At 44.6% G+C, this 25,279-nt stretch overlaps 1 protein-coding gene and 1 long non-coding RNA gene across 2 annotated transcripts in view; one reads left to right on the plus strand and one right to left on the minus strand.

Annotated features, from left to right (window-relative positions):
- The window catches only part of LOC137415244 (uncharacterized), a 63,044-nt gene that overhangs the window by 17,111 nt on the left and 20,654 nt on the right, over window positions 1–25,279 (plus strand). Inside the window, exons 4-6 of the mRNA XM_078775312.1 lie at window positions 1,008–1,070; window positions 1,878–2,188; window positions 2,268–2,447. Coding sequence (XP_078631438.1) covers window positions 1,008–1,070; window positions 1,878–2,188; window positions 2,268–2,447 — 554 coding nt within the window. The remainder of the gene's footprint in view (window positions 1–1,007; window positions 1,071–1,877; window positions 2,189–2,267; window positions 2,448–25,279) is intronic.
- On the minus strand, window positions 2,708–7,526 carry LOC137415243 (uncharacterized). Its single transcript, XR_010982028.2, has 2 exons — window positions 7,374–7,526; window positions 2,708–3,063 (listed from the first exon to the last, which is right to left on the minus strand). It is a non-coding gene; the product is annotated as an uncharacterized LOC137415243 (long non-coding RNA).

Raw genomic sequence — 25,279 nt, forward strand, 5'->3', positions numbered from 1 at the left:
AAAAATTCTAGTAGCCGGATCCGAAGCCGGATCTTCACCAAAATCTGTCACGTACACAAAAGTCTCTGCCAACTGTCGTCCAAATCCGTGCACAGCTTTTTTTTGAGATATTTTGTCACAGACAAACAGACAGGGGTGAAAACATAACCTCCATCCACCTTTGGTGGCGGAGGTAATTAAAAATTCTCATATCTGGTTCCAGATTCGGATCTTCAACAAAATCTAAACATTTCGCCCGTGTAACATACACAACCTCTCCACATAATTTCGTCCGAATCAGTCCACAACCTTTTGAGATGTCTTGTTCACAAACAGACAAAGAAACAGACAGTGGTGAAAACATAACCTCCACCGATGACGCTATCAGGTTTTAGAAGAGAGAAGCAAGTTTTAAATTTCATTCTTAGGTTGGACAGATGATGTTTTCTGGCTCTCCTGTGAGTGGACACACCTCTCGCTGGCTTTGTGGAATGATCTGAGTTTGCCTTCAGTCAGATTTACCTTCCAGGAAAAGATGGCAAGTTGTTTTTAAGCCACTGCCTCACCACAGGATTCAGAGTACCAAGGGCGGAAGGATGGGTAAGATAACTGAAGACGAGATGGGAGGAATCTGTGCAGTGCATATGAGAGCGCAGGTTTCTGTGGAAGAATTCCCAAGCTGAATTAATATCAGGGGCCGTAGATATCGGAGTCCTGTCCTCAAGATAATATGGCTTCTTGCAGACTGAGTGAACTGCTACACTCACTGGCACTGAGGCTGTTCTCTGAGAATGGCCAGACAGATGTTGACCTTCACAAGCACTTGATCCGATGAAGCAATTGGGGTAGACGAAGAGCAAGACACATTTTATAATATTTTTTAAATCAGTTTGTGTGTTATAATCTTTACCAGTTTGAGTGTGAATAATTGTACAGCAGATGAAGTTATTTTTCTCTCCTTTAGCTTTAATAGTTAATTATATAATGTCATTACACAAGAGGATGAGCACTGCTCTTTTAACCCTCAGGATGGCTGGAGCAGAGACTCAGGGTCGCTGCTGCTGTGGCCATCGTGAGGCTCAGACAAAGAGGTAATTCTTATTCCACAGTCACTGTGCTCTTTCACCCATTCGTATTTTTGTTACAGGTACGTTTTACTTTCTTGGTATGCAATTACCCTTGTTTGTTTGTCTTTGAGCAGGATCTATCAAAAAACTATAGACGGATTCAGACGAAACTTGGTGTGCAGGTTGGGTGTGTGATAAGGACGAATTGATTAGATTTTGGTTAAGATCAAGATACTGTAATTTTATTAAGTGTTTTTTCACCATTGAGAGAGTAGCCCCAAAATAATAGTTAGCATGATATCTCAAAACAATGTGGACAGATTTGGTTGAAACTTGGAGTGCAGGTTGGGTCATCAGTTTGATAACCAAACCTTTCCACCAAGTCGGGCCTAGAACACTGCCTGGGGGCATTTCGGGGTCTACCAACTTCAGACGGGAATGATCGACCCGGAGGGCGGGTTCAAAAATGACACTGCTTTTTCACCTTCATCATAACTACCAAGTTTGGTGATTTCTGCCCAATCATTTAGAAGGAAATAGCGTGACGGACGGACTGTCTTGAGAAACAAGGGCCTGTGCAGGGTCTACGAGCAGCAAATATGATTGGTCGTTATGATGTAAAATGGCCTAATAATTTGCTGGCAGGGCAATAACTCAGTAGATAACTTTCATGTGAAGAACATTTAGATGATTATTTTATTCAATCTTCTTACTGTTTGTACTTGTATCCAAATTGATTGATGCCAATGTCCTTTTGGGTGGAGATCCATGATAACGGCTTGAGCAGATTTTTTGTTCTTGTCCCTCATTCCCTCTACTATTTGTCCTCAGGAATTTTATTACTCTGTGCTGAGGAAGCTACAAAAACAAACGAAGAGCATAATCAAAGAGAACAAAATGGGAGAGAGAAGGAAAATGGATGTCCATCAAATTTATATGTTGTGTCCCTTTCACGTACTGCACGCATCCTCCAGGGCCTTACCTCTTCCAGCCTCACACCTGGAGAGCTAGATCCGGCCCATCACACGTCGGGACACCCACGAAACTCTTGCCTTTTTCCCCCGCTAGACGTCATCCTTTCTGCCGTCTGTCACCACATTATCGATTTGGATGCTCGAATTTCTTTGGGCCAGTCTGAGGAGGTAAAACCTGGCTTTGGTTTAAATGTGATCTCGCGACCGGACACCCGTGTCCCGTGTAATTTTTGTACTTACGCTCCAGGCATTACCGGGTGTGGATCCGGGCTACCGGCAGGCGTCTTCGGCTCTCCAAAATCTAACGAGCCAACTGAATGAGTTGTGGCCAGGAGCGGCGGGCTTGTGGTCTCGTGTGAGGCGTGTTGCCGTCTGGTTTACTCGGGAGTTGCTGAAACTGCTGCTAAAAGATTGTGAGCTGGGAAGGGTGAGTAGTTGTGTGAGTATCTAATAGTCCAGTAATAATGTGACTTGACCTCACACTAATTGCAACAGAAGCAAACTCAACTGATTTGTGTATCTTCAATATGTCCTGAATGAGGAAAAAAAAGTGTTAAGTAATTGCATGGGTGGAAAGTTTTGAAAAATGCATAAATATGATCCTACCCAAAAACCGATTTTTAGCCCTTTCTGCTAGATTTGACTATGCTGTATTTTTTCCTTGAAGCAAAAAAAACACATACAGAGTATCAGTGATGAGAATTTATTGTGATCACATCATCACATAACTGATCAACTGTTGATCAAACGATTGAACCAATTAAATATGTGTACAGAATACATATAACACTACACAATGTCATCATCGTCGTCACAGGGCATCTGTATTGAGTTAGTGCAGCTGGATCCCCTGCAGTTTCCACATGCCGGAGTGCACTCGATATTGTTCTTTTTGCATGTGCATCTCAGGGTGCTGCAGTCAGCCTGGCAGTTGCACTTGATGACCCGCAGAAGCTTTTCAGGAGCAGGGGGTAGGGTTGTCTGAACTGGCACAAACCCCTCGACACACTTCTGCCATCCCCACTCTGTAGGACGAGGTCCATCTGTAAGATAAGACAGGGAATTTGGTTTTGTCACAGCAGCAATGATACAGAAGGTAGTGAAAATAATACACAAGATACACAGAACATCACAGTAATTGAACTTAATATATTAACTGAAATTAATATACTAAAATACAAGAATAAACATAGCAGCAATCAGGGCACACAGTAAAATGTAAAAGTACCAGATGTAGATCCCTTCCATTCTTGTACTTGCAAGTAGACACGCAGGCTGTGAAACTTTGCTGCTCCTGATGTTGGTGGTAAGACCTGTGGCTGAACGTAAGTAGAGCCAGATGCCACCTTCTCGCAGAACCAATGATATCGGAGGGAGTCCAGGGTGTCAGTTGATGTTCCATTGTAGAGAATCACCATCGCTTTCTCTCCTGCTTCTGCCACATCATCTGTAGAGGCTGAATGTGCATAGAACACCTCGGCTTGCTCTCGGAATATGTCGCTTTCTTTGAATTTCTTGAGGGAAGCTCTCTTCCCGATCCCGTGGAGGCGAGATGTAGTGTCACATCCAAGAACTGCATGTAAGAACAAGATGTGCTTACATATGTCTGGGCCAAGTAGTTGTTTTGTAGCCTTGATGTTCCAAATGCGAGGCTTCTTTGTTGTCTTCCTTGACTCAGAACAAAAGAACAGGTCATGGGAGTCCAGGCTTGCATGGTAGCAGAGAAGGACTAAGAGGTCTGTATCATCCCCCATTAGCACAGTATTGTTGGTGGTAGCACACTGCACAGCTTTCTGCACAATCAGCAGGTCAGCATCTCCTGAGGCATGGTATGTCTCACAGTTTGCCTTCTGCAGTTCTTCACTTAACATGGAAAGAAATTGCTGCTTGTTCTGCCTGTTGGCCAGGAACTGTTCCTTCTGCATTGTGACAATCATGTCGGCTGTAAATGTCACAGTGGCACCAATCTTCCCTTTTGACCGTCTGTGGTGTGTCATGTCCTTTGTGTTGTTACTTTCATACCCATCAAACACCACTACAGCCTTGCCATACTTCTTCGTTACATACTCCGTATACTGGTGGCATATGTCTTTATAAGTAGATCCATGGGACCATGGGATGCGTTGAAGAAGTGCTCCACCATCCAAGACATACTGGCAGCCATCAACTACATTATCTGCTGGAACATGAGGCCCGATAAGACCCCAGATGGCGTCGGCGAGGGCTGGCTTCTTTGCTTCTCGAAGCAGTAGAGAGGAATCAAATAGGGCTGGGGGATAGCTACATAGCTCATATTTGAGGGCTGACTCGAGTTCATCACTGTTCTGTGCCACTATGACCAGTCTCTGGAAGAGAAGCTGTGGATCAACTTGAATTTGATCTCCATCGATCCTTACAGAAGACTTCATGCCGAGAGTGACAGCTTGATCCTTCCTCTTGAAGGTGAACTCAGCAGGTGTTAGTCCATCCATGGACTTCAGTATCGCAGTGCCAACGGACTGTGCTGTATCAACGTTGACGGTGGAAAGGGCATTCTCCCCAGTGGCAATATTCCGGAAACTAGGGTCATTGCTGAATGGATTGTGCTCCTGTAGATAACTGAGAACTGTCAGTGTGTCCTTCCAGTCACGGGATTGCCTTGCTTTGGTCATGTCTTTGTTCTGCTCTCCAGTGTTGTAGTTGACCCCCGTGAGTCCCTCCATTGCCTGGTTTACTTCTGCACAGGCGGGCATCGATAGCAGCCACAACAGACGCTGTTGCTCCGTCATCCCTCGCCCTCGTGTGAGCCCACCACTGGTTTTTAAACTTCTCATCAGAACCTGCTCAATGACCAGGTCAGGTGAGAGACCTGCCCATAGGTGATCGCTTCGCCGAATCACGTGGAACCCTTCCTCGAAACGTTGTTGGACTTCTGGGTGTTCAGTCTTGAGGTTGTGCATCTGCTGAAGGTACACCCTGGCAGATTTGGTGTAAAGATTGTGTCCTGATGCTGCCAGATAGGGTAGCATGTCCTGGATAGCCTGCAGATGTAAGGCCCAGTTTCCAGTGCGTTCTGCACTGATGTATTTTCGTAGGATGTCCAGCATGTCCATGTACTGAACCCAGAGAGCTGAAGTTCTAGAGGACTTCTTGGTGGACTCGATGTGCTTTTGAAGGCGGTCTTTGATTCTCACTAGAACTTCAGACTGACAAACTTCTTCAGCAGATATAGCCCCATTTATCAGCTTCTCATAGATCTTATAAACTCCCTCCAGGTCCGCATCTCTGCTTCCATCTGTTATCTGATGATCCGGTGGCCTTGCAGCTGCAGCTGCTTCGGCTGACTCTGACTCTCCATCCTTACTGTTGTCTGGAGTTCCAGATTGCTGTGGTAGATGGAAATCGAACACGTTTGATAGCATCAGTGCATTGAGGGCTGCATCAACAATTGAGTGTGCACGAACTGCTCGCGCAACAGCTTTGCCACACATCATGTGGATTACTGCATTTGGGGCATAGATCAACTCCAGCAGTTCTTGTAGCCCAGATGAGGCCATCAAGTGTCCGATGCAACCGAGGAAGCTCATTTCTGCATGGAAGCCACCCAAACGCAAGACTATTCGTCTCAGATCACTTTCCATTGGCTCAGAGTTGATAATCATGAGAGCCTTCCACCAGAGTGGCTGATCAAACGTGATTATTGGGGTGACATTGTGGCATCGTGCATGCTCACTAACAAATGTCAGGGTCGAGAATATGCATGTGCTATCACTGGGATTCAGATCGATCATCGGCAGAAGCATAACAGTTGCTTTGCCAGGGTGGTCACCATAATGCACGAACTGCATCATTCCTGACCATGCAGGTCTGGGAGACCCAAAGAGGACGGATGCTTTCCACAGGACATCAAGATTTTCACAGCTGTTCTGGACCTGAAGGTTGACAAGCTTCTGGTAGGTCAGTGCCGTCAAATTGTGCCTTTCGTCTTTGTGGTACCGTACTTGTACCCTTCCAATCATTGCCACATCCAAGGAAGTAGCCTTGATCCTGGGGATTGGCTGCCTTGAACTAATTCCAGGGGTTATGGCTGCAATCATTCCTATACCATGGAATGTACCAAGGCCATCAAGCGTGCGGATGTTATGGTCGACATTGTCAGCTACATATTGGACAAACTCTGTCGATAGGTCAGGAATGTTTGTTCCATGGAATTTGGCTGCATTTCGTTCAAACTGGTGCACCTCCTGGTATGCGCAACAAAACCCAAGGTGATGAAGAGTATCAATGAGGAACCGCGATGCAAAGTGGTGATATAGTTGCACGCCCACCCCAAACTGAAGTGGTGCTAACATGACTCTTGGTCTAGTTGCCTGCATCATTGCTTGTCCAATTGCCGCCACTTTGGCTTGAGTTTTGGTCCCGGCAAATAGTTCTTCCAGGAGCACGCGAAGAGTATCTGGAAGAAATCTGATGCCAGCCTCTTGCGATTCTGTGTCATCAAGAGCTGGGTAAGACTCATAGGATAATCCGATGTCTTTGATATCTTGTTTGATGAGCTTTGCAGCTGCCTGCACAAGCTTGATCTTCTCTTGATCTTCTGTGTTTGTTTGTTTCTGCTGTGTCTCATAGTAGTCTTGCAGCACCACCCTGGCTGTTGTCCTGATGGTAACCACGTTTGGTTTCCCATTGATCTCGGTGTATATTATCTTCTCACCGAAGTGTTTTTGCAGACTCCTCTTCATATGGGTGTAACCGTATGGTTCATGTTCACTGTGTGCAAGCTTCTGCTGCATGAGGTCAATTAGATCATTTATGGTGATCTGCTCGTCATCATTTTCTTCTATATACTTCACAACCTCCAAGAATGCTGCTGTCCTCTCATCAACGACAGGCCGACCAGCCTTCCTCCTCTTGGAGTCTTCTGTGTTTGTCTGATACGCTACTGGTATCTGCTTGTATGTGCGAAAATTCACACTGCAAGTCTGGTGGTAGACTGCATCTGCTGCATGTAGGTCATGCACATGCAGAATCCGTGCCTTCACAGTCTCTGACCAGTCATCACCTCGTGCACGACATGTTGCCAAAAGCGTGTCCTTGAATTCAATTGTCCTGACTTGGAAAAGACTGACTTCACTTGGCTTCTTTCTCTTTTATCCAAACTGAGCTGGTGTGCCACAAAACAGGCAATCAGTACTGTAAGAGAACCTCCCTGTAGTCGATCTTAGTGTAGGACTCTCACTGCTTGTACTTGTTTCTGACTCTTGTTGCCTGGTGTCCTTGGCTATCTGTTGTGGATTAATGTATGTCCAGCGACAGTCTTTGTGTATCTTATCACCAGGTACAGCATGAATATTGTCTCCCCTTTTTTACTGGCCTGGTTGATAGATGAACTTCCCTTCTCTCCAAGTGTTGATACTGACGACCCTCCTCCGTCCACAGACTGCTTGCAAATGACACACTGTTCATATGCCTCCATTTCCTGAAAGTGGAAAAAAAATATGCACGTTGAAAAATATGCACGCACGGTTGAAAACGTGCATGTTTGGAACTGGATCCTAGTCAGGGATGTGCAGAGGATGTTAGAGGGTTCATAACTCAGAAAAGAGCACTGTAGTTGTGGCGTGCGCGGCGTGTTTAAACTAGTTAGCAGAATATGTACAATGTAACATAATGTAATAAATAGCTAGCTAACTATTATAGCTGGAGGAAATTATGGAAAACCCACCTGATGAGGTTAGTATATCGTACACCGCGATCGATGACACCGGCACAAATGCATGCTCAGGATTGTCCACTCAGTGGACGGCTTGCTGTCGCCTTCGACTGTCCAATCAGCGGACGGCTTGCTGTCGCCTTCGACTGTCCAATCAGCGGACGCTATTATTATATAGATGTTTTTTGCTTCAAGGAAAAAAATACAGCATAGCAGAAAGGGCTAAAATGCTAAAATGCTAAAGAAAGGGCTAAAAAATCTAGCAGAAAGGGCTAAAAATCGTTTTTTGGGTAGGATCATATTTATGCATTTTTCAAAACTTTCCACCCATGCAATTCCTTAACACTTTTTTTCCTCATTCAGGACATATTGAGGATACACAAATCAGTTGAGTTTGCTTCTGTTGCAATTAGTGTGAGGTTGACCCTTTTTTTTGCGTAAAATGCCTGCACGAAAAGGAGGTGAGTTTGATTAGTGTTTTAACTCAAGACTGATCTTTATTTCCTGGCGAGCCAAGCATCATTAGTGAATGCATGTTGTACCAGGATCTGATTGGTAACATACCACGCTGGTTGTACCATGATAAAGGGATGACTGTGCCGCTGATGCGGTGTCCCCTTCACATTCCGGCAAAAATGTGGAATTTGTTTGGGATGCCAATACATAATGTTCTATTCTTTTCAAAAGACAACGTGGGATATTTAATACTAAAACGAGTAGGCCAACCATACTCTTAACAGAAAGTACAGCACACGTTTAATGCTGCTGAAGAAGTTTCTTGGCAAGGGTTATACTGGATGGTTTGCCATTGCCTTCCCAGCATTGTTTATCCATGCTCTATACATTTAAATTCTGAGTGTCAAGCAAAGAAGCAGCGCGTACCATTTTAATGGTCTTTCGCATTACTCGTCCAGTGTTTGAACCACCGAAACTCCCAGACTCGGAGCGGACGCTCACTGGTGGGATCTTGGACCATGTCTGGTGGACTTGCATCACCGTGTCAATTGGCATTACATCACCGTGTTTGGTGGCATTTGTGGAAGAATTTTGTGTATGACTCACAGGACTCCAATGACCGCACACAGGTTTACAAAATGTCTGGTTTATTAACTGTATTTATTTCATTCCAATTACCAAAATGATACCGCATAATATAATGGATCAGGTTAACTCTTTTCGCTGGTCCTTCTCGTTCATCCGACACTCCCGTTCGGTCAGCGCTTCACGTAGCAAGTCCTGTCGACTCCACGTTTGCTCTAGTTTATATCCACAAACTGGACTTAATCCTCTGTCCGCTGAAACGTTAATCCTTTCTCCGCTGATGCCCCGAGGTCATGTATTGCACCAAGTCCTGGCATCAACTCGCTCCCCTCCTGCTGTGATTTCCATTTACACAGTAGGAGGGTGCTCTAGCCTGGGGCCTTGACCAGGTGTTTCAAGAGATTATCATGTTCATGCACATTCTGCTTCGTTACCAGATTTAATCAATGAGTTACCAGGGCCAATCAATACGTTACACTGAGTTACACTTCCACAATTCCCTCATCTTTTTGTTTTTGTTTATATTAACCATTAATCTAAACATCAATATAAGTAAACAATCAATCACTACTAGTAAACATCATTACAAGTATAAGTAAATAATCAATCACTTTGGTAATCAAATTCCCTTAGGCATACACCGTCATCCTGCAAGAATCACAAAACATTTCGTTGGTCATTGACTCCTTCCATATTGTTCAATCTATTGCATTTGCATCACAAATATATTTTCAAAACAACACTTCACCATCACCAAGATACAACAATTTCACTTCATTTTCAAGTTTTGTAAAGCATCTGCACCATCTGGCAAAAAACGTTTGCCTCCACACAAATGTTGACTTTGTTTGAAAGGAAGGGCTGATCACTTGTGTTTGAATCCAGGTATGAAACATTTTCTCCTAATGTCTTCATAGCTCCTGCACTACTTCGTGTAGGATTTCGCTGTTGTGGTAACACTGCGGAGTCATAGACTGACCCTTCTCTCCATGTAGCATTCTTGCCACTTTTTTGCTGTGAACCATAATGATTCCTTGAACAAGGCCTTCACCCAGTTGTAGTCGACTTGCCTCCTCCCTCATTGTGAGTGGGCAGCAAGTATTGGTGTGACGTTGATTGGCCAGCAAGATGTGGAACAGGGATGCCGGATGCATCCACACTGATGTTGGGACCATGGTGTTCAGGTCATTCATGGTCCTTACCAGGAGCAACCAGCAGAATCGTGCACAGCTGTTGTGACAAGGGCACAGCCGTTTTTTGCAGCTCCATGCTGGTTCCCCGGACGTTGGTGAAGTAATAACATATGTCCCCGCATTTCACAGAGGTTGCAGGTAAAATGTCATTGTTCTGCAACTTCTGATGTGGTGAATGTTCGAAGTCTTCGAACAAGAGTAAGTGATCGCCTTTCTTTCATATGTTGCAGTGTGATCCAGGCAAATGGTCACATAAATTTCCTTGGTGAAGGTAAGCATTCATCTCCAAGTTACACGGGAGAATGTCTTCATCATTCTTTGAGAAAGAGGGTGTATGCCACGATTAACTTCATTTTTTTAGCCACAAATTTTCTTTCTCGAACTTCTTCCCAATTCCGTTAGCAATCCCTCCAAAATGTGATCTCGTCTTATCTTTATGCTCAGTCACATCTGAATCTGCTTTCCGCACACACTGGATCAGATAGGGTGCATCTTACCATGAAATCAGCATAATCATGTATATCTTCCGACAGTTTCACATTCAACAATTTGTTGTTTTTCCTTAACACAAAAAGTTATATTCATTTATATGCGTCACACAAATAATATTCAATCAGGTATGTATTTTATTACTAAACTAAGAATAGCATCCACAATTGCTTTCAGGTTAATATAGTTCAAAAATTAACTCATGCAGGTATTTTAGCACTACTCTAAGAAAATAAATTGTATATGATTACAATCACAAACGGGAATACCTAATTCCCAACAACAATTTTCCCAAACCAACAAATTAAACATAATGTATTATTACCATAATTCCTCTCCACTTTTTCTTTTCCCTCTTTTTCCCTTAACAGTGTGGCACTCGTGGTGATATGAGTTCACTGATATTGTAATTGACACAACTCATAACATTGTCGTTATGCCATTATCTTAATTCTACTGTATTCATTTGCAACATCACTTGATTTAATCTTTTAATCTCAGTATTTATGTCGCCATAAAAGTCTTCCTTTTCTGGTTCCACATTTCTTTCCTCATTTGTCACTTCATGCGTTATCATCGTGTTGTTGGTTACCTTATTCAAACACACCGTCACTAAGGCTTTCAAGCAAGCCACCACTAAAACAATTGCCAATATAACTACTAAACCAACAAACAAATATTGGAGTATCTTAGCTACCACCCCTCCAAATGTGTTTCCCAACCATGCAAAGGCACCCCCTTTTATATAATCGTGGTATCTTGCTCCCTCTTGTCTGATTGTATCGGCTATGTTATAAATTTCTTCTGACTCATCAGGTATGTACGTACAGCAATCTGTACCAATGACTGCACATGTACCTCCTTTTTCTGCTAACAGCATATCTAATGCCATACGATTTTGTAATGCCATCGTTCTTGTTGCTGCCAGCTCTCTTGTAAGTTTTTCCAATCCACTAGCTGTTTTATTTGCCAACTTCTCCATAGCCAATGCCATGTGCCTGAGTTCTCGCCCTGCCTTCCAGGTTCCATAAAATGGAAATATTACCATTCCAATCCATTCCCCCATGCTAATAGTTCTTCTCTGCCTAGAATGCAGGATATGTGTTGGTGACTTTGTTAACAGGCGCATGTGTGGAAGCACAAACCCCAGAAAACATGTTCCGAACCATCCCGAGGGAAGATACGGATATGCCTTGTGTCCACATATAAAATACGTATTATTATATGTCCATGTGTTGTCCATTCCCCACATACCTTCCCAATATAAAGCTAAACCCTTCGTGCCATTTGGTCCTAGTGGGACAGGTGTTCTCATCCAGCCTTCTTCGTGACCATAATTGTGGCATTTAGAGGTTCCCATAGACCTGTTATGCGTAGGCGTTTGGGGTCTGGTGATACACATTAATCCTGTTATTTGCTGCTGGACGGTCATGTAAGAGGGCATTTTGTTCTTATCATATGTAGGTCTATAACTGTCCTCAAATTGGTTACAATTATATCCCCCTTTTTTCCATCCCTCTTCCCCGGACAGTTGGCCGTTAAAATCTGATGCTATCAGGGTGTGAGGGAAGCGGCTACATAATTCCGCCCAACCAAAAGGAACTGCCTCCAATGGTACTCCGATCTCACTAGAATGCGGCATTTGTGTACATATCCAACAATTACTTTCATTTGCTATAGCAGCCCTTGTATGGGCTAAATGTAAAAAAGTATTAATCCCGTGTAATCCATCGGATTCTAAAGGTGTGTCTTTATCCTTCATCAAACTTCTCTTCTGCTTTTGTCGTTCCGCATGATCATATATCTGTGTATCATTTGCTGGTGTTGCGTTTTGTTCCCTCATTACCCCAAAATAATCCATACAACACAGAGTCCCCACTACCAGAGAACCCATTCCTAGGATAAATATCACCATTTTCAAGGAGTATCTGAAGTAGAAGTCTCTGGTTTCCCTTGATTGGTCGGCTTGTCTTGATACGGTGTTTCCCTTTGTCCCACCTGTATCCATCTGTAAAACATGTGAGCTACCCCTTGTATATGTCCGTACCTATAACATAATTACATGGCAATAAAATTCAACATCGTAACTAACAAACTTCCTAACAGGTTAATGAAAGAAAATCCCTAAAAATTCCTTATTATTTAACATAAGTCTGATTATTTGCCTTTCCCTGATTCCCTTATATCCCGGGGTCCACCTAACTCCCTTGATCATGAGTGTAATTGTGCTACATTATCACTGATGCTGTACTAATATCAGTAGGTAATTGTATGTCATGTAGGCAAATAAATGTCACTAACTCAAGTAGGACTACTATATGATGAAATAATCAATCACTACAAGGGGCGTTAAAATGTAATTCAAATGAATGTAAATCACGAGTATCATTTATCCGCCACTGAATGTTCTGCTGGGCTGCTAGGTGCAGCCTCGTTTTCTGTGGGGCCATCCACTTTAGCACCATGTGCTCGCTTGCAATGAGAGGCATGAATCCAACTTGGTCTGCCTTGGCATTTTACTGCAGTATGCGTTGTCAACAGCACCTGATGTGGTCCTGACCATCGTGGTGTCAACGCAGTTTTTCGTTTGAAAATTTTGATGTACACATAATCTCCAGGTTGAAAAGAATGACACATTCTCTGCAGGTTCTGGTAAAGCTTCCTTCACCTGGGAATGAAACATCTTCACGATTTTGGTCAATTCAATACAGAAAGAGTACATCAAATCATCCATCTGGTGAATATCCATCTCCTTGATCATCAGGGGAGGTGAATGAGGTACCCGCATTGGTCTCCCCATCAAGATTTCATGCGGGGATAATCCCGTTCTCCTATTGGGAGTAGCCCTCATTGCGAGGAGTGCAAGTGGAATGGCATCTGGCCATTTCAAGTTAGTGTCCGCACAGATTTTGGCCAGCTTGTTCTTTATTACTCCGTTGTGTCGTTCCACTGCTCCCGCCGATTGGGGGTGATAAGGACAGTGAAGATGAAGGTTTATCTGCATTGTCTTACCCAATTCCTTAATAACATCTGCTGTGAAATGCGTACCCTGATCAGAAGAAATCCTGCAAGGAACTCCAAAGCGACATATGAAGTCCTTCAACAGAATCTTCACCACTGTTTTGGCATCTGCATGTCGACAAGGGTAAGCTTCTACCCATTTTGTAAACATGTCTACAATCACTAAGACAAACTGAAATCCAGCGCACTTTTCCATTTGGATAAAATCCATCTGTAAATGTACAAACGGACCTGTCGGTGCGGGATGAGCTCCTGGTGTAGTCTTTTCACCTTTGCCTGGATTATACGTCTGACACACCTGACATGTAGCACAACATTGCTCTGCCACACGTGTAAACCCAGGTGCATACCATTGTTTTAACACTGATGCACACATTCCTCCTTTACCTGTATGACTCACTCCATGAGCCAGACGAGCAATCCATGGCAACAATTGGCGAGGGGCGACAACACGTCCATCAGGAGTAGTCCATAATTTAGATTCTTTGTCAAATGTGCATCCAGTCTGTACCCACACCTCTTTTTCCCGGTCTTCCACCACTTCTTGCATAGCGCTGATGTCTTGCAGCGTCGGGGTATTTTCAGGAACCCTTACAGGTCCCTGTATGATCACCGGGTCTTGTTCCAAATGTGCCGCAAGCTTCGCTGCTTCATCCGCCCTTGCATTTCCCTGTGAGACCTCATCTCTTCCTTGTGTATGGGCCTCACATTTTACCACTGCAATGGCCGATGGTAGAAGGATTGCTTCCAAGAGGCTAGCAATCAACCTCCCGTTTTTTATTTGGCTTCCCGAAGATGTCAAAAATCCTCTCTGTTTCCAGAGAGCACCATAATCATGAACGACCCCATGCGCGTACCTGGAGTCTGTATAAATGGTTACTCTCTGGCTTTCCGCTAAATGACAGGCTCTAGTTAATGCATACAGTTCTGCCTGTTGAGCCGAGTAAGTGTTTGGTAATTTCCCACTCTCCCATGTCTCAGCATCTGTGCATACTGCATATCCTGTCAGTAGTGTACCGTCCAATGCTCTTGATGATGATCCGTCAACATACAGTACCAGATCTGCGTCTGGGATGGGAATGTCCTTCAAGTCAATGCGAGGCACTAGTGCATGTGCCAATACCTCTGCACAATCATGGGGCTCACCATCTTCCTCTGTTGGCAACATAGATGCTGGGTTCAGCGTTGGGCAACGCTGAATGGTGAGGTTTGACGGTGCCAACAATCCTAGTTCATACGTTGTAGCCTTTGATGCTGAAAGGTGCTGTGTTCCTGCCTTCAGCAAAACCGTCGCCACGGCATGCTCAACAAGGAGAATTAAGGGGCACCCCAGGACTATTGTAGCTGTGGCTTCTACTGCATACGATGCTGCTGCCACTGCTCGCAAGCACTGTGGAAACCCTCGTGCTACTGGATCCAATCGAGTGCTGTGATACGCTATAGGGCGCAGTTTTCCCCCATGTTTTTGCGCCAACACCGATTGGGCAAATCCTCCTTTCTCATGTGAGTAGAGAAAGAAATTTTTCTCATAATCCGGCAGTCCTAAAGCAGGAGCTGATGCTAAGGTATCTTTCAATGTCGTAAAAGCTCGTTCAGCCTCCGGGGTCCATTTCAAAGGAATTGGACTGTTTGGTAAGCTGATGTCCAGCAGAGGGCGAGTCAGTGATGCATAATCAGCAATCCACTGATGGCAAAACCCTGTTGTCCCCAGGAAAGATTTCATCTGCTTGACAGTTGTAGGTTTTGGGAGTGCCCTGATCGCCTTTACACGTTCAGGGCAAAGTCGTCTCGTATCTCCTTTCAGAATATGTCCTAAGTACCACGTGGCAGTAACGACCACAGAACCCCCCTCCTATTTACATGCAATGGTTTGGTCCATTCGCAAAGCCAAAACGAACGACCACAGAACCCCCCTCCTATTTACATGCAATGGTTTGGTCCATTCGCAAAGCCAAAACGAACGACCACAGAACCCCCCTCCTATTTACATGCAATGGTTTGGTCCATTCGCAAAGCCAAAACGAACGACCACAGAACCCCCCTCCTATTTACATGCAATGGTTTGGTCCATTCGCAAAGCCAAAACGAACGACCACAGAACCCTCGCCATTAATATCTATTGTAAGCGTGCCAAATCAATAAGTATCAATTTTTTTTTTTATGAGCCTCGACCAGAGAGTGGTTGCTACTCACAAAACACTCGTCGCTAGCTGTTCCATTGTCTGCCGATTCCCACTCTGCTGTTTTTGTCTTATAATCTCCAAACAAGAACAGTACACATTTCCTGTAATTATCTCTCATAATCAGGATAAATTTGGAACAGCCCTTAAACTAACATCAAGCAGATCAATTTTTATATTTAGGTTGAGGTTTCACACAAACTGGTTAACTAAATAATACAGAATTATTATTATTATTATATCTCCGCCTTGGTGACCAGTTTATGTTTTGTATCCCACTGATAGGCCGGATCTGGATTCGGACCTGAACCAAAATCCAATCATTTCGTCGTGTAGTGATGGACCTGGACAAAATTTTATGCAATTTTTTTTTCCCTCGCCATCTTTCATCATAATTCTGGACCGGCATGAGGGGGGGTTGTCTGTCATGAATTTATTTGTTGATCGAACGAGGTTTAATTTGTCTAAATCCGACCAGTCGTTTCCAAAGATATAAGCCTTTTTGTCGCAATACCATTAATTGGAATGAGGTAAAATATATATATATAAATATAATTCCCTTTTCCGGTTCCCTGTCGCTCGCCGAGTGCTTTGAACAAGTGCAAAAAAAGAAGTACTTTATACGTGTCGTGTGCGGGTGGGTAAACGAGTGTACCGGCCTTACACGTCCTGGAAGCAAGTGGTCGCAAGGTGCACACTTGCTCCGTTTGCTTCCAGGTCACAGTAAGGCCCTTTAATAACCAGCGCAAAAATACGTATTTACAGAAATCATTTAGAAAAAAAACGAATAAATTGCTACAGTCGTTTATCGAAATCCCATTCGTGATGGCTCACGCCACCTATATCGCGGCATCGGTGCGCAAAGAAGCCCCAGACCACCTGCTCCCCCATGTATGTACACATAACTTCCAAGTTCGTAAATCATATTGGACAAAACAAGACACACTCACCTTTTACTTGCTTGTACAATTGATCCCAGCGGTGCCTCCAGATTGTGGAAGAATTTTGTGTATGACTCACAGGACTCCAATGACCGCACACAGGTTTACAAAATGTCTGGTTTATTAACTGTATTTATTTCATTCCAATTACCAAAATGATACCGCATAATATAATGGATCAGGTTAACTCTTTTCGCTGGTCCTTCTCGTTCATCCGACACTCCCGTTCGGTCAGCGCTTCACGTAGCAAATCCTGTCGACTCCACGTTTGCTCTAGTTTATATCCACAAACTGGACTTAATCCTCTGTCCGCTGAAACGTTAATCCTTTCTCCGCTGATGCCCCGAGGTCATGTATTGCACCAAGTCCTGGCATCAACTCGCTCCCCTCCTGCTGTGATTTCCATTTACACAGTAGGAGGGTGCTCTAGCCTGGGGCCTTGACCAGGTGTTTCAAGAGATTATCATGTTCATGCACATTCTGCTTCGTTACCAGATTTAATCAATGAGTTACCAGGGCCAATCAATACGTTACACTGAGTTACACTTCCACACATTACATCACGGTGTCCGGTGGCATTACATCACCATGTCTGGTGGGATATTGGACCTACACCAGTCATTGCGAACAGACGAGACCCCCAGCTTAACGCTCATCTGAGGGAAGATAACACTTTGTGATGTGACTCATTTGCTGAGAAGCACCAATGTGACATTTTATATTCGGGTGAGGTGTCAAACCCAGACTCAATAGCTCAAAGGCAAGTGTTATACCTCTGCACCATTCTGTCAGACAGAGGGCCAAGTGTTCATCACCAAGGTGTGGGTGTAGTAAAAAAAGGACTGTGCTGGCTTTGATGGTTACTGCAGAATAAATGGTCCTTTTAATTTTTCAGTTTAATATTGTTGATCCAAACAAACCTTTGTACAGATGAGTATTTATCTTGTGTATATATACATATTGATACATTTGTGGGGGTAGGCATGAAATACCTCATAGGTAAGTTAGATTAGCATGCTCCGTATGCCACGAAGAAGCCATCTCGATGTACGTAAGTCGGCTGTCTGTCCGGGTAAAAGTGTTTGCATGTCGCCATAAGGGGCGTGGCTTTGTGATAATTAATTCTAGGGCTTAAAGATTAATTCCCGAGTGTGTAATTTGCCTCCTGTGGTCTTCCCTTCGGTTGTATTACATTTGGCCAGCCAGGAAATCGAGCGCTTAGTAAAACGACTATAACAAATGGACTCATTCGCTCACAGCACCGTCAGTGCCGACAGAAACAGTATTTGCCGATTGGCAAGGAAACTCCGACGTCATCTGAACATTCCCGAACGACGACTCGACTCCGCCCCACGATGACTCGTAACGAGGAGGCCACGCCCCGGCCTTCGTGATTGGTGGAGGCACGGTGGGATGATTGAGTAGCGCTCGATGATTTGAGAGAGTGTGATGTCAGCGTGGAACATTCGCGAGCTGGAGGACAAAGACGTGGTCTCGCATTTTGCTTCTTTTTGTCCTGACATTCATAGAAGGTGGTCGCATTTCCTCTTTGTTCTGGCTGGGTCATGGGCAGTGGCGCATCTTTGGCTCATGTGCGCTTGTGAAAAGAGGCTGAACAGGAGAGGTTCAGGGCAGTCGGCAGCACAAGAAGGACCTCACGTTGGGATGTCAAGGAGCGCGACTCCACACCATTTTGTGCGCTTCCCACACGGTGGTTTGGAGGCGACGAATGACCAGCTAGCCTTACCAACCATTTGGGGATGCAAAGCTGAGTGCCGGCCGATGACCAAAACATTATTTATTTTCTTTTACTTTCGTTTCCTTGTTTGTATACGAGTCCGAGTGGAGACGTCTCACATTAGGAAATCGTTTTTACCTCACCTTTCATTGTTATTTGCATTTACTTTTACTAGGGCAGCATGCCCGTACTATATATATATCTAAAATTATATCCCCCCCCTCTATTTACATGAAATGGTTTGGTCCATGAAATGTTTTGGTCCATTCGCAACGCCAAAGCGAACGGCGAACGCTTTACATGAAATGGTTTGGTCCATGAAATGTTTTGGTCCATTCGCAACGCCAAAGCGAACGGCGAACGGCTTGAGAGTACAGTGACAATCCCCCCCCCCCCCCCCCCCCCTCTATTTACATGAAATGGTTTTAATTAGTTTTAAAACATAGTTTAACGCCAACATATGGCATGCCCGTACCCGTACTATCCGTAATGGCGCACGCTCTCACAGGAGCTCCGGAAGGTCGCATATCGCAGGAAAGCGAAAGAATCGCAAATTAGTTTTAATTAGTTTTAAAACATAGTTTAACGCCAACATAGCGCCAACATAGTTTGCCGACGGGAAATAAATGAATACGCTCTCAAATGTGCCATCCGAGGCAGAGTCTGTTCGCCACGTTCGGCACACGTGATAGCTCGCTGCTCTCTGATTGGTTGAATCGTTTTTTGGACATAGCTCGGTAACTACTTCTGCGATTAATTTAAAACCTTGAAAAGGCACATCCTCGGGTCCCCAGCAATATACCTGGCAAGTTTCAAGTATATCGGACCGGTAGTTGTCGAGAAACAGCGGTCACAGACAAACATACAAACATACATACATACAAACAAACATACACACAGAGATTAGTGGAATTATAGATAGATTAAACCCATTACTAATTGCATTTCTTTGTCGTGCCTGTATATTTGTTTCTGTCTGTGGGGATTGGATTAACCCCCGTGTGGCTTCGTTTAGGTAAGGACCTCGCCGATCTGCAACATCATCGCTGAAGAGAGCGAGACCGACTTTAACTTCAGACAAGTACCATAGATGCCGACTCATCGCCTTCGTGCCCTTCCTTACGGTGTAAATAGGGTTATTAATTCACTGTGCGCCACACCTAAACATTGATATACAGTCATCCCTCGTTTATCGCGGGGGTTACATTCCAGAACCCCCCGTGATAGGTGAAAATCCGCGAAGTAGAAACCATATATTAATTTTATTATTTTTATATATTTTAAGCCTTTAAAAACCCTCCCCATACTCTTCTAAACCTTTCCCACACTCTTATAAACCCTTTCTACACTCAAACACACTTTTGAGACCCATCCTTACGTATTAGAAAAATATTTGTACGTGTATATATAGCTGTACAGTACATTTGAAAATACTGTAATAGATACTGGGTAAGTATATCAATAATAGTTTTTACTGTACTGCACAGCAAAGAAGAGCATTACAGCTCTTCTGAAGGCGCCACTTCAGCAGGCGCCTCGTCAGGTGGTGCAGTATCTTCGTCGTCGTCCGGAACTTCTGTTCGTGCTGAAGACGTAGGCGTGTCTTCTTTCTTTTTTCGGGTGAGGAACATAGTGATGGGCAGTTGCTGGCGCTGCCTTTTCTTCTGGGCGAGGAGGTTTTTATAGACTTCAATGCCTCCGTCGATTACATTTCTGAACTTCAACGAACGAATCATCTGGGGGTCCCATTCTTCAGCCCTTTCCTTAAGTTCTTTTGCCATTCTCACTTGGGTTGTGAGGCGTTCCAATGATAGGCCTTCTTCTTCTTCATCCCCTGGACCCTCTTCATCCTCTTCTTCTTCCTCACTTGCTGACTTCGTCATCTCCGCCAGGTCTTCGTCCGTTAACGGATCTGAGTGGGTCTCGAGCAGCTCCTCAACGTCATCGGGAGTCATATCGTTGAAGCCATCTCCTCCGAGTAATTTTGCCAGCTTCACTGCCTTATCTACTGCAGAGTGGTGGACTTTGTCAGGAGAGAAACCCTTGTACACGTAATCGTGGACTACTTCTGGCCACAATTATTTCCAGCAGGCATTCAAAGTTTCTGTCTTCATCTCCTTTATGGCCATCTGAATATTTTGCAGACACGTTGCAATGGTGTACTCACGCCAGTACGCCTTCAGCGAGAAGTTTTCGTCCGAGTCCATAGCCTCGACCAGGTGCTGCAGGGTGTTTCGCGTACAAAGTGCCTTAAATGCGCGAATGACGCCTCGATCCATGGGCTGTATCAGCGATGTGGTGTTTGGCGGTAAGAACTCTATTTGTACGCCATCATACGACAGGTCGAGCGCGTGACCTCCTGCATTATCCATGAGCATCAGCACTTTGAACTCGAGTCCTTTTTCTGCGAGATAAAGCTTGACCTCGGGAATGAAGCACTGGTGGAACCAATCCGATGTGAGGAGTTTCGTAATCCAGGACTTCTGGTTGTGCATCCAATACACTGGCAGCAGGTTCTTATTTTTGTTTTTGAGGACCCTTGGGTTTTTGGACTTATAAATAAGACCAGGCTTTATCATAAAGCCCGCAGCATTCCCACACATTACTAAAGTCACCCGATCTTTGTGGGCCTTAAATCCAGGGGCTCTGGCTTCCTCGATCATGATGAAAGTGCGAGACGGCATCCGTTTCCAAAATAAGGCTGTCTCATCCATATTAAAAACTTGTTCAGGCTTATAACCCCCTTCCTCGATGATCGTCCTGAACGTCTCGTTCACGTACCCCTCGGCGGCGGCTTTATCAGCAGAAGCAGCTTCTCCATGCAGGACCACGCTCTTTAGCTTAAATCGTTTATGAAATTTTTCAAACCAGCCCTTGCTGGCATTGAATTTGGTTGGTTTGGTGGGAGATGCGGTCGATGGTTCGGATTCGGGGTCGTCGTCGCCAGCGCCTTCAGCAAACTTGGCGTAAAGCTGCCTGGCCTTCTCACGGATAACGTTGGTATCCAGTGGGATATTCTTCTTCCTGCGGTCACTGATCCAAAGGGCCAATGCAGACTCCATCCTTACAATGGCCTTATTGCGTGAAGTTACCACCCTTTTCGCTGTCTGGTTAAAGGACACTGCTGCCGTCGCCCTTATATTATTTTCGTCCTTCTTAATGTACCGGACCGTAGATTCATTGAGCCCGTAATGGCGGCCTACAGCCGCAAAGCTTCTCCCTTCCTTTAACATGTCGAGGAGTTTCACCTTCTCTACGATATTAAGCATCTTCCTCTGGCGCTTAGGTTCAGTGCCAGAACCCTTCGAAGATGCAGAACGTTTACCCGTCATCGTAGGGCTTGAAACAACTTCACAATTTTACACAAAATGCACAAAAACACAACACCGCAGGATACTGAACAGCGTGCTCTGATTGGTCGCGTCTCATCCATCTGCCAATAGTGTGCCGCGTACGAAATCATCTGGGCAAACTAGCGCAAGCAACCCAAGCTTGGTTTTCCATACGCGCGATTCTTTGTCTACTCATTTATAATGCGTATTTTATTTCGATTTACTGTAATATTCTTTTAATATAGGTTTTAATTAATGTGTTATATTTTTATTTTTATTATTATTAATTTTTTAGGCTAGAAAATGCTTATTTTACCGCAAAAATAATTAAAATCTAAAAAAATAAAAATACCTATAGGCCGCAGAATCCCGCGATATAATGAAAAATCCAATATATAATTTTACATATACAAGCGAGAAAAACCCGCGATGTACCGAAGCCGCAAAAAGTGAAGCGCGATATAGCGAGGGATGACAGTATTTAACTGATTTTTATATTGCCAGGTTTTCTCATTAAGTCAAATTTACAAGCGAGCGAACGCATGTGACAACTTCATGCTTTTTGACGCACCCTAATATATTGTTACGGTTTTTAGAACCTTCACTTTGTAAATTTTGGTAAATGTTCCCTTATAAATAATCCCCTGTAAATATTCCCATTTTTGGTAAAGGTTAAAGATCGCACCCTAGTTAGTCCATGTACAACACGTAGAGCACCATAGGACCTCTCTAGTTATCTCATTATTATGTGTTTTAGTTAAGGATCTGTTCCCAATAGTTGAATCTGTGTTGCATTAATCAAATAAGATAGGCCCCTTCAATTTCCCCAATCATCTCCCACTCTTCAAAGTGCAGTAGCGGTAAGGCAGCGTTCGCTGCCCCTTGTCTTGGTTTGTTTGATGGCCCCAAGCCGCCATTGAACATGCGGTCTCAGGCCGAGGAAAAATGGGGCAGGACACAAGAACAAGGTGTGGCACGTCAACTCACCATCAGAGGTGGAGCCAGCGAGCCCTCGCCGGCCAACCAGGGCCGAGGTGAGCCGACCGGTAGGCGTGTCATAGGAGCCGGCGGCTGGATACAAGAACGCCCTATAAAGGCAGCTGCGTTGGACTGCTTCCGAGATGAGTGCGTCGGCAGATGTGTGCGAAGGTCCGAAGTGCAAGGTACCAGAGGAGAACACGCTGAATCCTGCCGCCGGGTTTCGCCTCAAGCCCGGAGCGTGGACTGGAGCGGACCTCGACGCTGTGCATCTGCCCGGACCTTCCTGCCCTACCATCTGCTTGGACCTTCTCCCCCTTCCAGCCATTCCTTCCTGCCATTCCCTATCCGTGTAAGTCTGTTTGTTCTGTGGGGCGTATGGTAATATAAGACTGTTTAAGGCTGCCCTGTGTATCTGCTTCTTCCTCTCCTTGTAAATGCCCTTCTTTCATTTCCTCTTCGGGTTTCGTGTACATAATTAATAAATATCTGTTCTTCCTTTACTTTGGTTTCTTCTTCCCCTGATCACTTTAGTCCCTTCCCAATTGAGTACCTGTGGCACGATTTGGCCAACCGCTATAATCGGGTTAGTTTATTGCTAACGGCTCGGATCGTGGATTGCTAAACCGCTCGGCAATTACCATCACATCCGCGGTTCGAGCAGAAGTAATGTCCTGCTTTGCGGAGAGGTTGGCGAAAGTATCTGGGACTCCATTGACCAGTCACCCTGGTCAACCTCAACCCCGCAAAGGAGCGCGATATCTTCTAGGATTCGGACGGCCAGCTTAAAAGACGAGGGGATTAAACCCCCCTCGGTAAGGGGAGCGCCGAAACCGAGATCCGTAACAATATATATATATCTATGTATATACAGTGCGTATCAAAAAAAAAGGTAATCCAAATTCAAGGGGTTAATATGCAAAGGTTATTTATTTGACAATTTACATGTGGTTTACTAATATTAAGAGGAGATCCTCAGCTTTCCATTGATACCTTCCATGCATCATTGCTGTCACACATGACTGAGTACATGTTCATTGAAAATGACAAGTTCAAATCGCATTTTTACAAGTTTGGCTAATCGATGCAAGTCAGGATAATTGGTGCAAAATGAACGTCAGATGTGAACTTTTCTCAGGAATGATTGGCCTTTATGCACCCACACCTTCAACATGTCCACCTCCCCTTTCAACATAAAGCTCACAGCGGCGGAGCATGCCCTGAACTGCTCGTCTCACCATAGCCGGGTCATTGCGCAAAGCATCCACTTCATGTCGAATACGGCCCTGCAATTCGTCAAGATCACGGGGAGGAGTTATGAACACCTTGTTCTTTAAATGTCCCCAAAGAAAATAATCACATGGTGTGAGGCCAGGTGATCTTGGCGGCCATTCCACTGCATGGTTGAGGGCGATGACTCGGTCTCCAAAGAGTTCCCTCAGTCGATCTCGGACAGCGATAAAACAATGTGCTGGGGCGCCGTCTTGGGCCCACCGGAGATATCTGAAGACACCACGAACCTGTTGCTCAAAGTTCTCCTCCAGCTGCAGTAAAACTTCATCATTGATCATCTGCAGATACCTGTTACCATTGACATTCCTTTGAAAGAAAAATGGTCCGATCACCTGACCACTTCCACAAAGTCCCAACCAAACAGGCCACTTTTGTCGATTCATGTTGGTGTCAAAATTAAATTCCGGGGGTTGTCCTGTCGGTGCATATTCAAGAACATTATGGGTATTGACCTTGCCGTCCATGGCGAAAGCAGCTTCGTCGCTGATAACGAGATACCGCAGGAAATTGACATCTGCTTCACAACGTGCTATCAACCATCTGGCAAGCACCAGCCTCCTGGCAAAATCCCCTGGCGTAAGTTGATGCCGGATGTGAATCCGATATGGATGTTGGTGGAGGTCCAGTCTTGTGATTCGGTTGAATGTCCCATTTCGTCTTGCATCCCTAGGATGCTCCAAAACTTGCTGCCTTATTGCTGCAATGTTCATTTCCGATCGCCCAGTGCGCCTCCTACCAGAATTCTCCTTGTTGCGGTTGAGGCCAGTGCCATGCTCTTGGTATTTTCTAACATTCGCCCAGATGGTTTTGGCTGCTGGAGGCTCCCGGTCTGGGAAACGTTCCCTGAACGCATCACGAGTTCGCTGCAAACTTCCAGTTTGGTGAAAGGTTGTAACCACGAAGGTCCGCTGTTCAATCGTAAGTTGAACCATCTTTTCAATGACTCAGACTGTCTCGAAACCCATACACAGTAGGCCATCTTCAATACCCATCTTAAACAAAGGATGATGCAACCGACGATTACCAGACCAGCTTAACAATTTTACATAATCAACTTGGCAGTCGACAAGTAATGCGTCCATTAAAACTGTCTTGCACCGATTAGCCAAACTTGTAAAAATGCGATTTGAACTTGTCATTTTCAATGAACATGTACTCGGTCATGTGTGACAGCAATGATGCATGAAAGGCATCAATGGAAAGCTGAGGATATCCTCATAATTGGTAAACCACATGTAAACTGTCAAACTAAATAACCTTTGCATATTAACCCCTTGAATTCGGATTACCTTTTTTTTTGATACGCACTGTATATAAGGGTGCGTCAAAAAGCATGAAGTTGTCACATGCGTTCGCTCGCT

Source organism: Myxine glutinosa, chromosome 4, assembly GCF_964187855.1.
Source record: "Myxine glutinosa chromosome 4, kmMyxGlut1.1, whole genome shotgun sequence".
NCBI lineage: Eukaryota > Metazoa > Chordata > Myxini > Myxiniformes > Myxinidae > Myxine > Myxine glutinosa.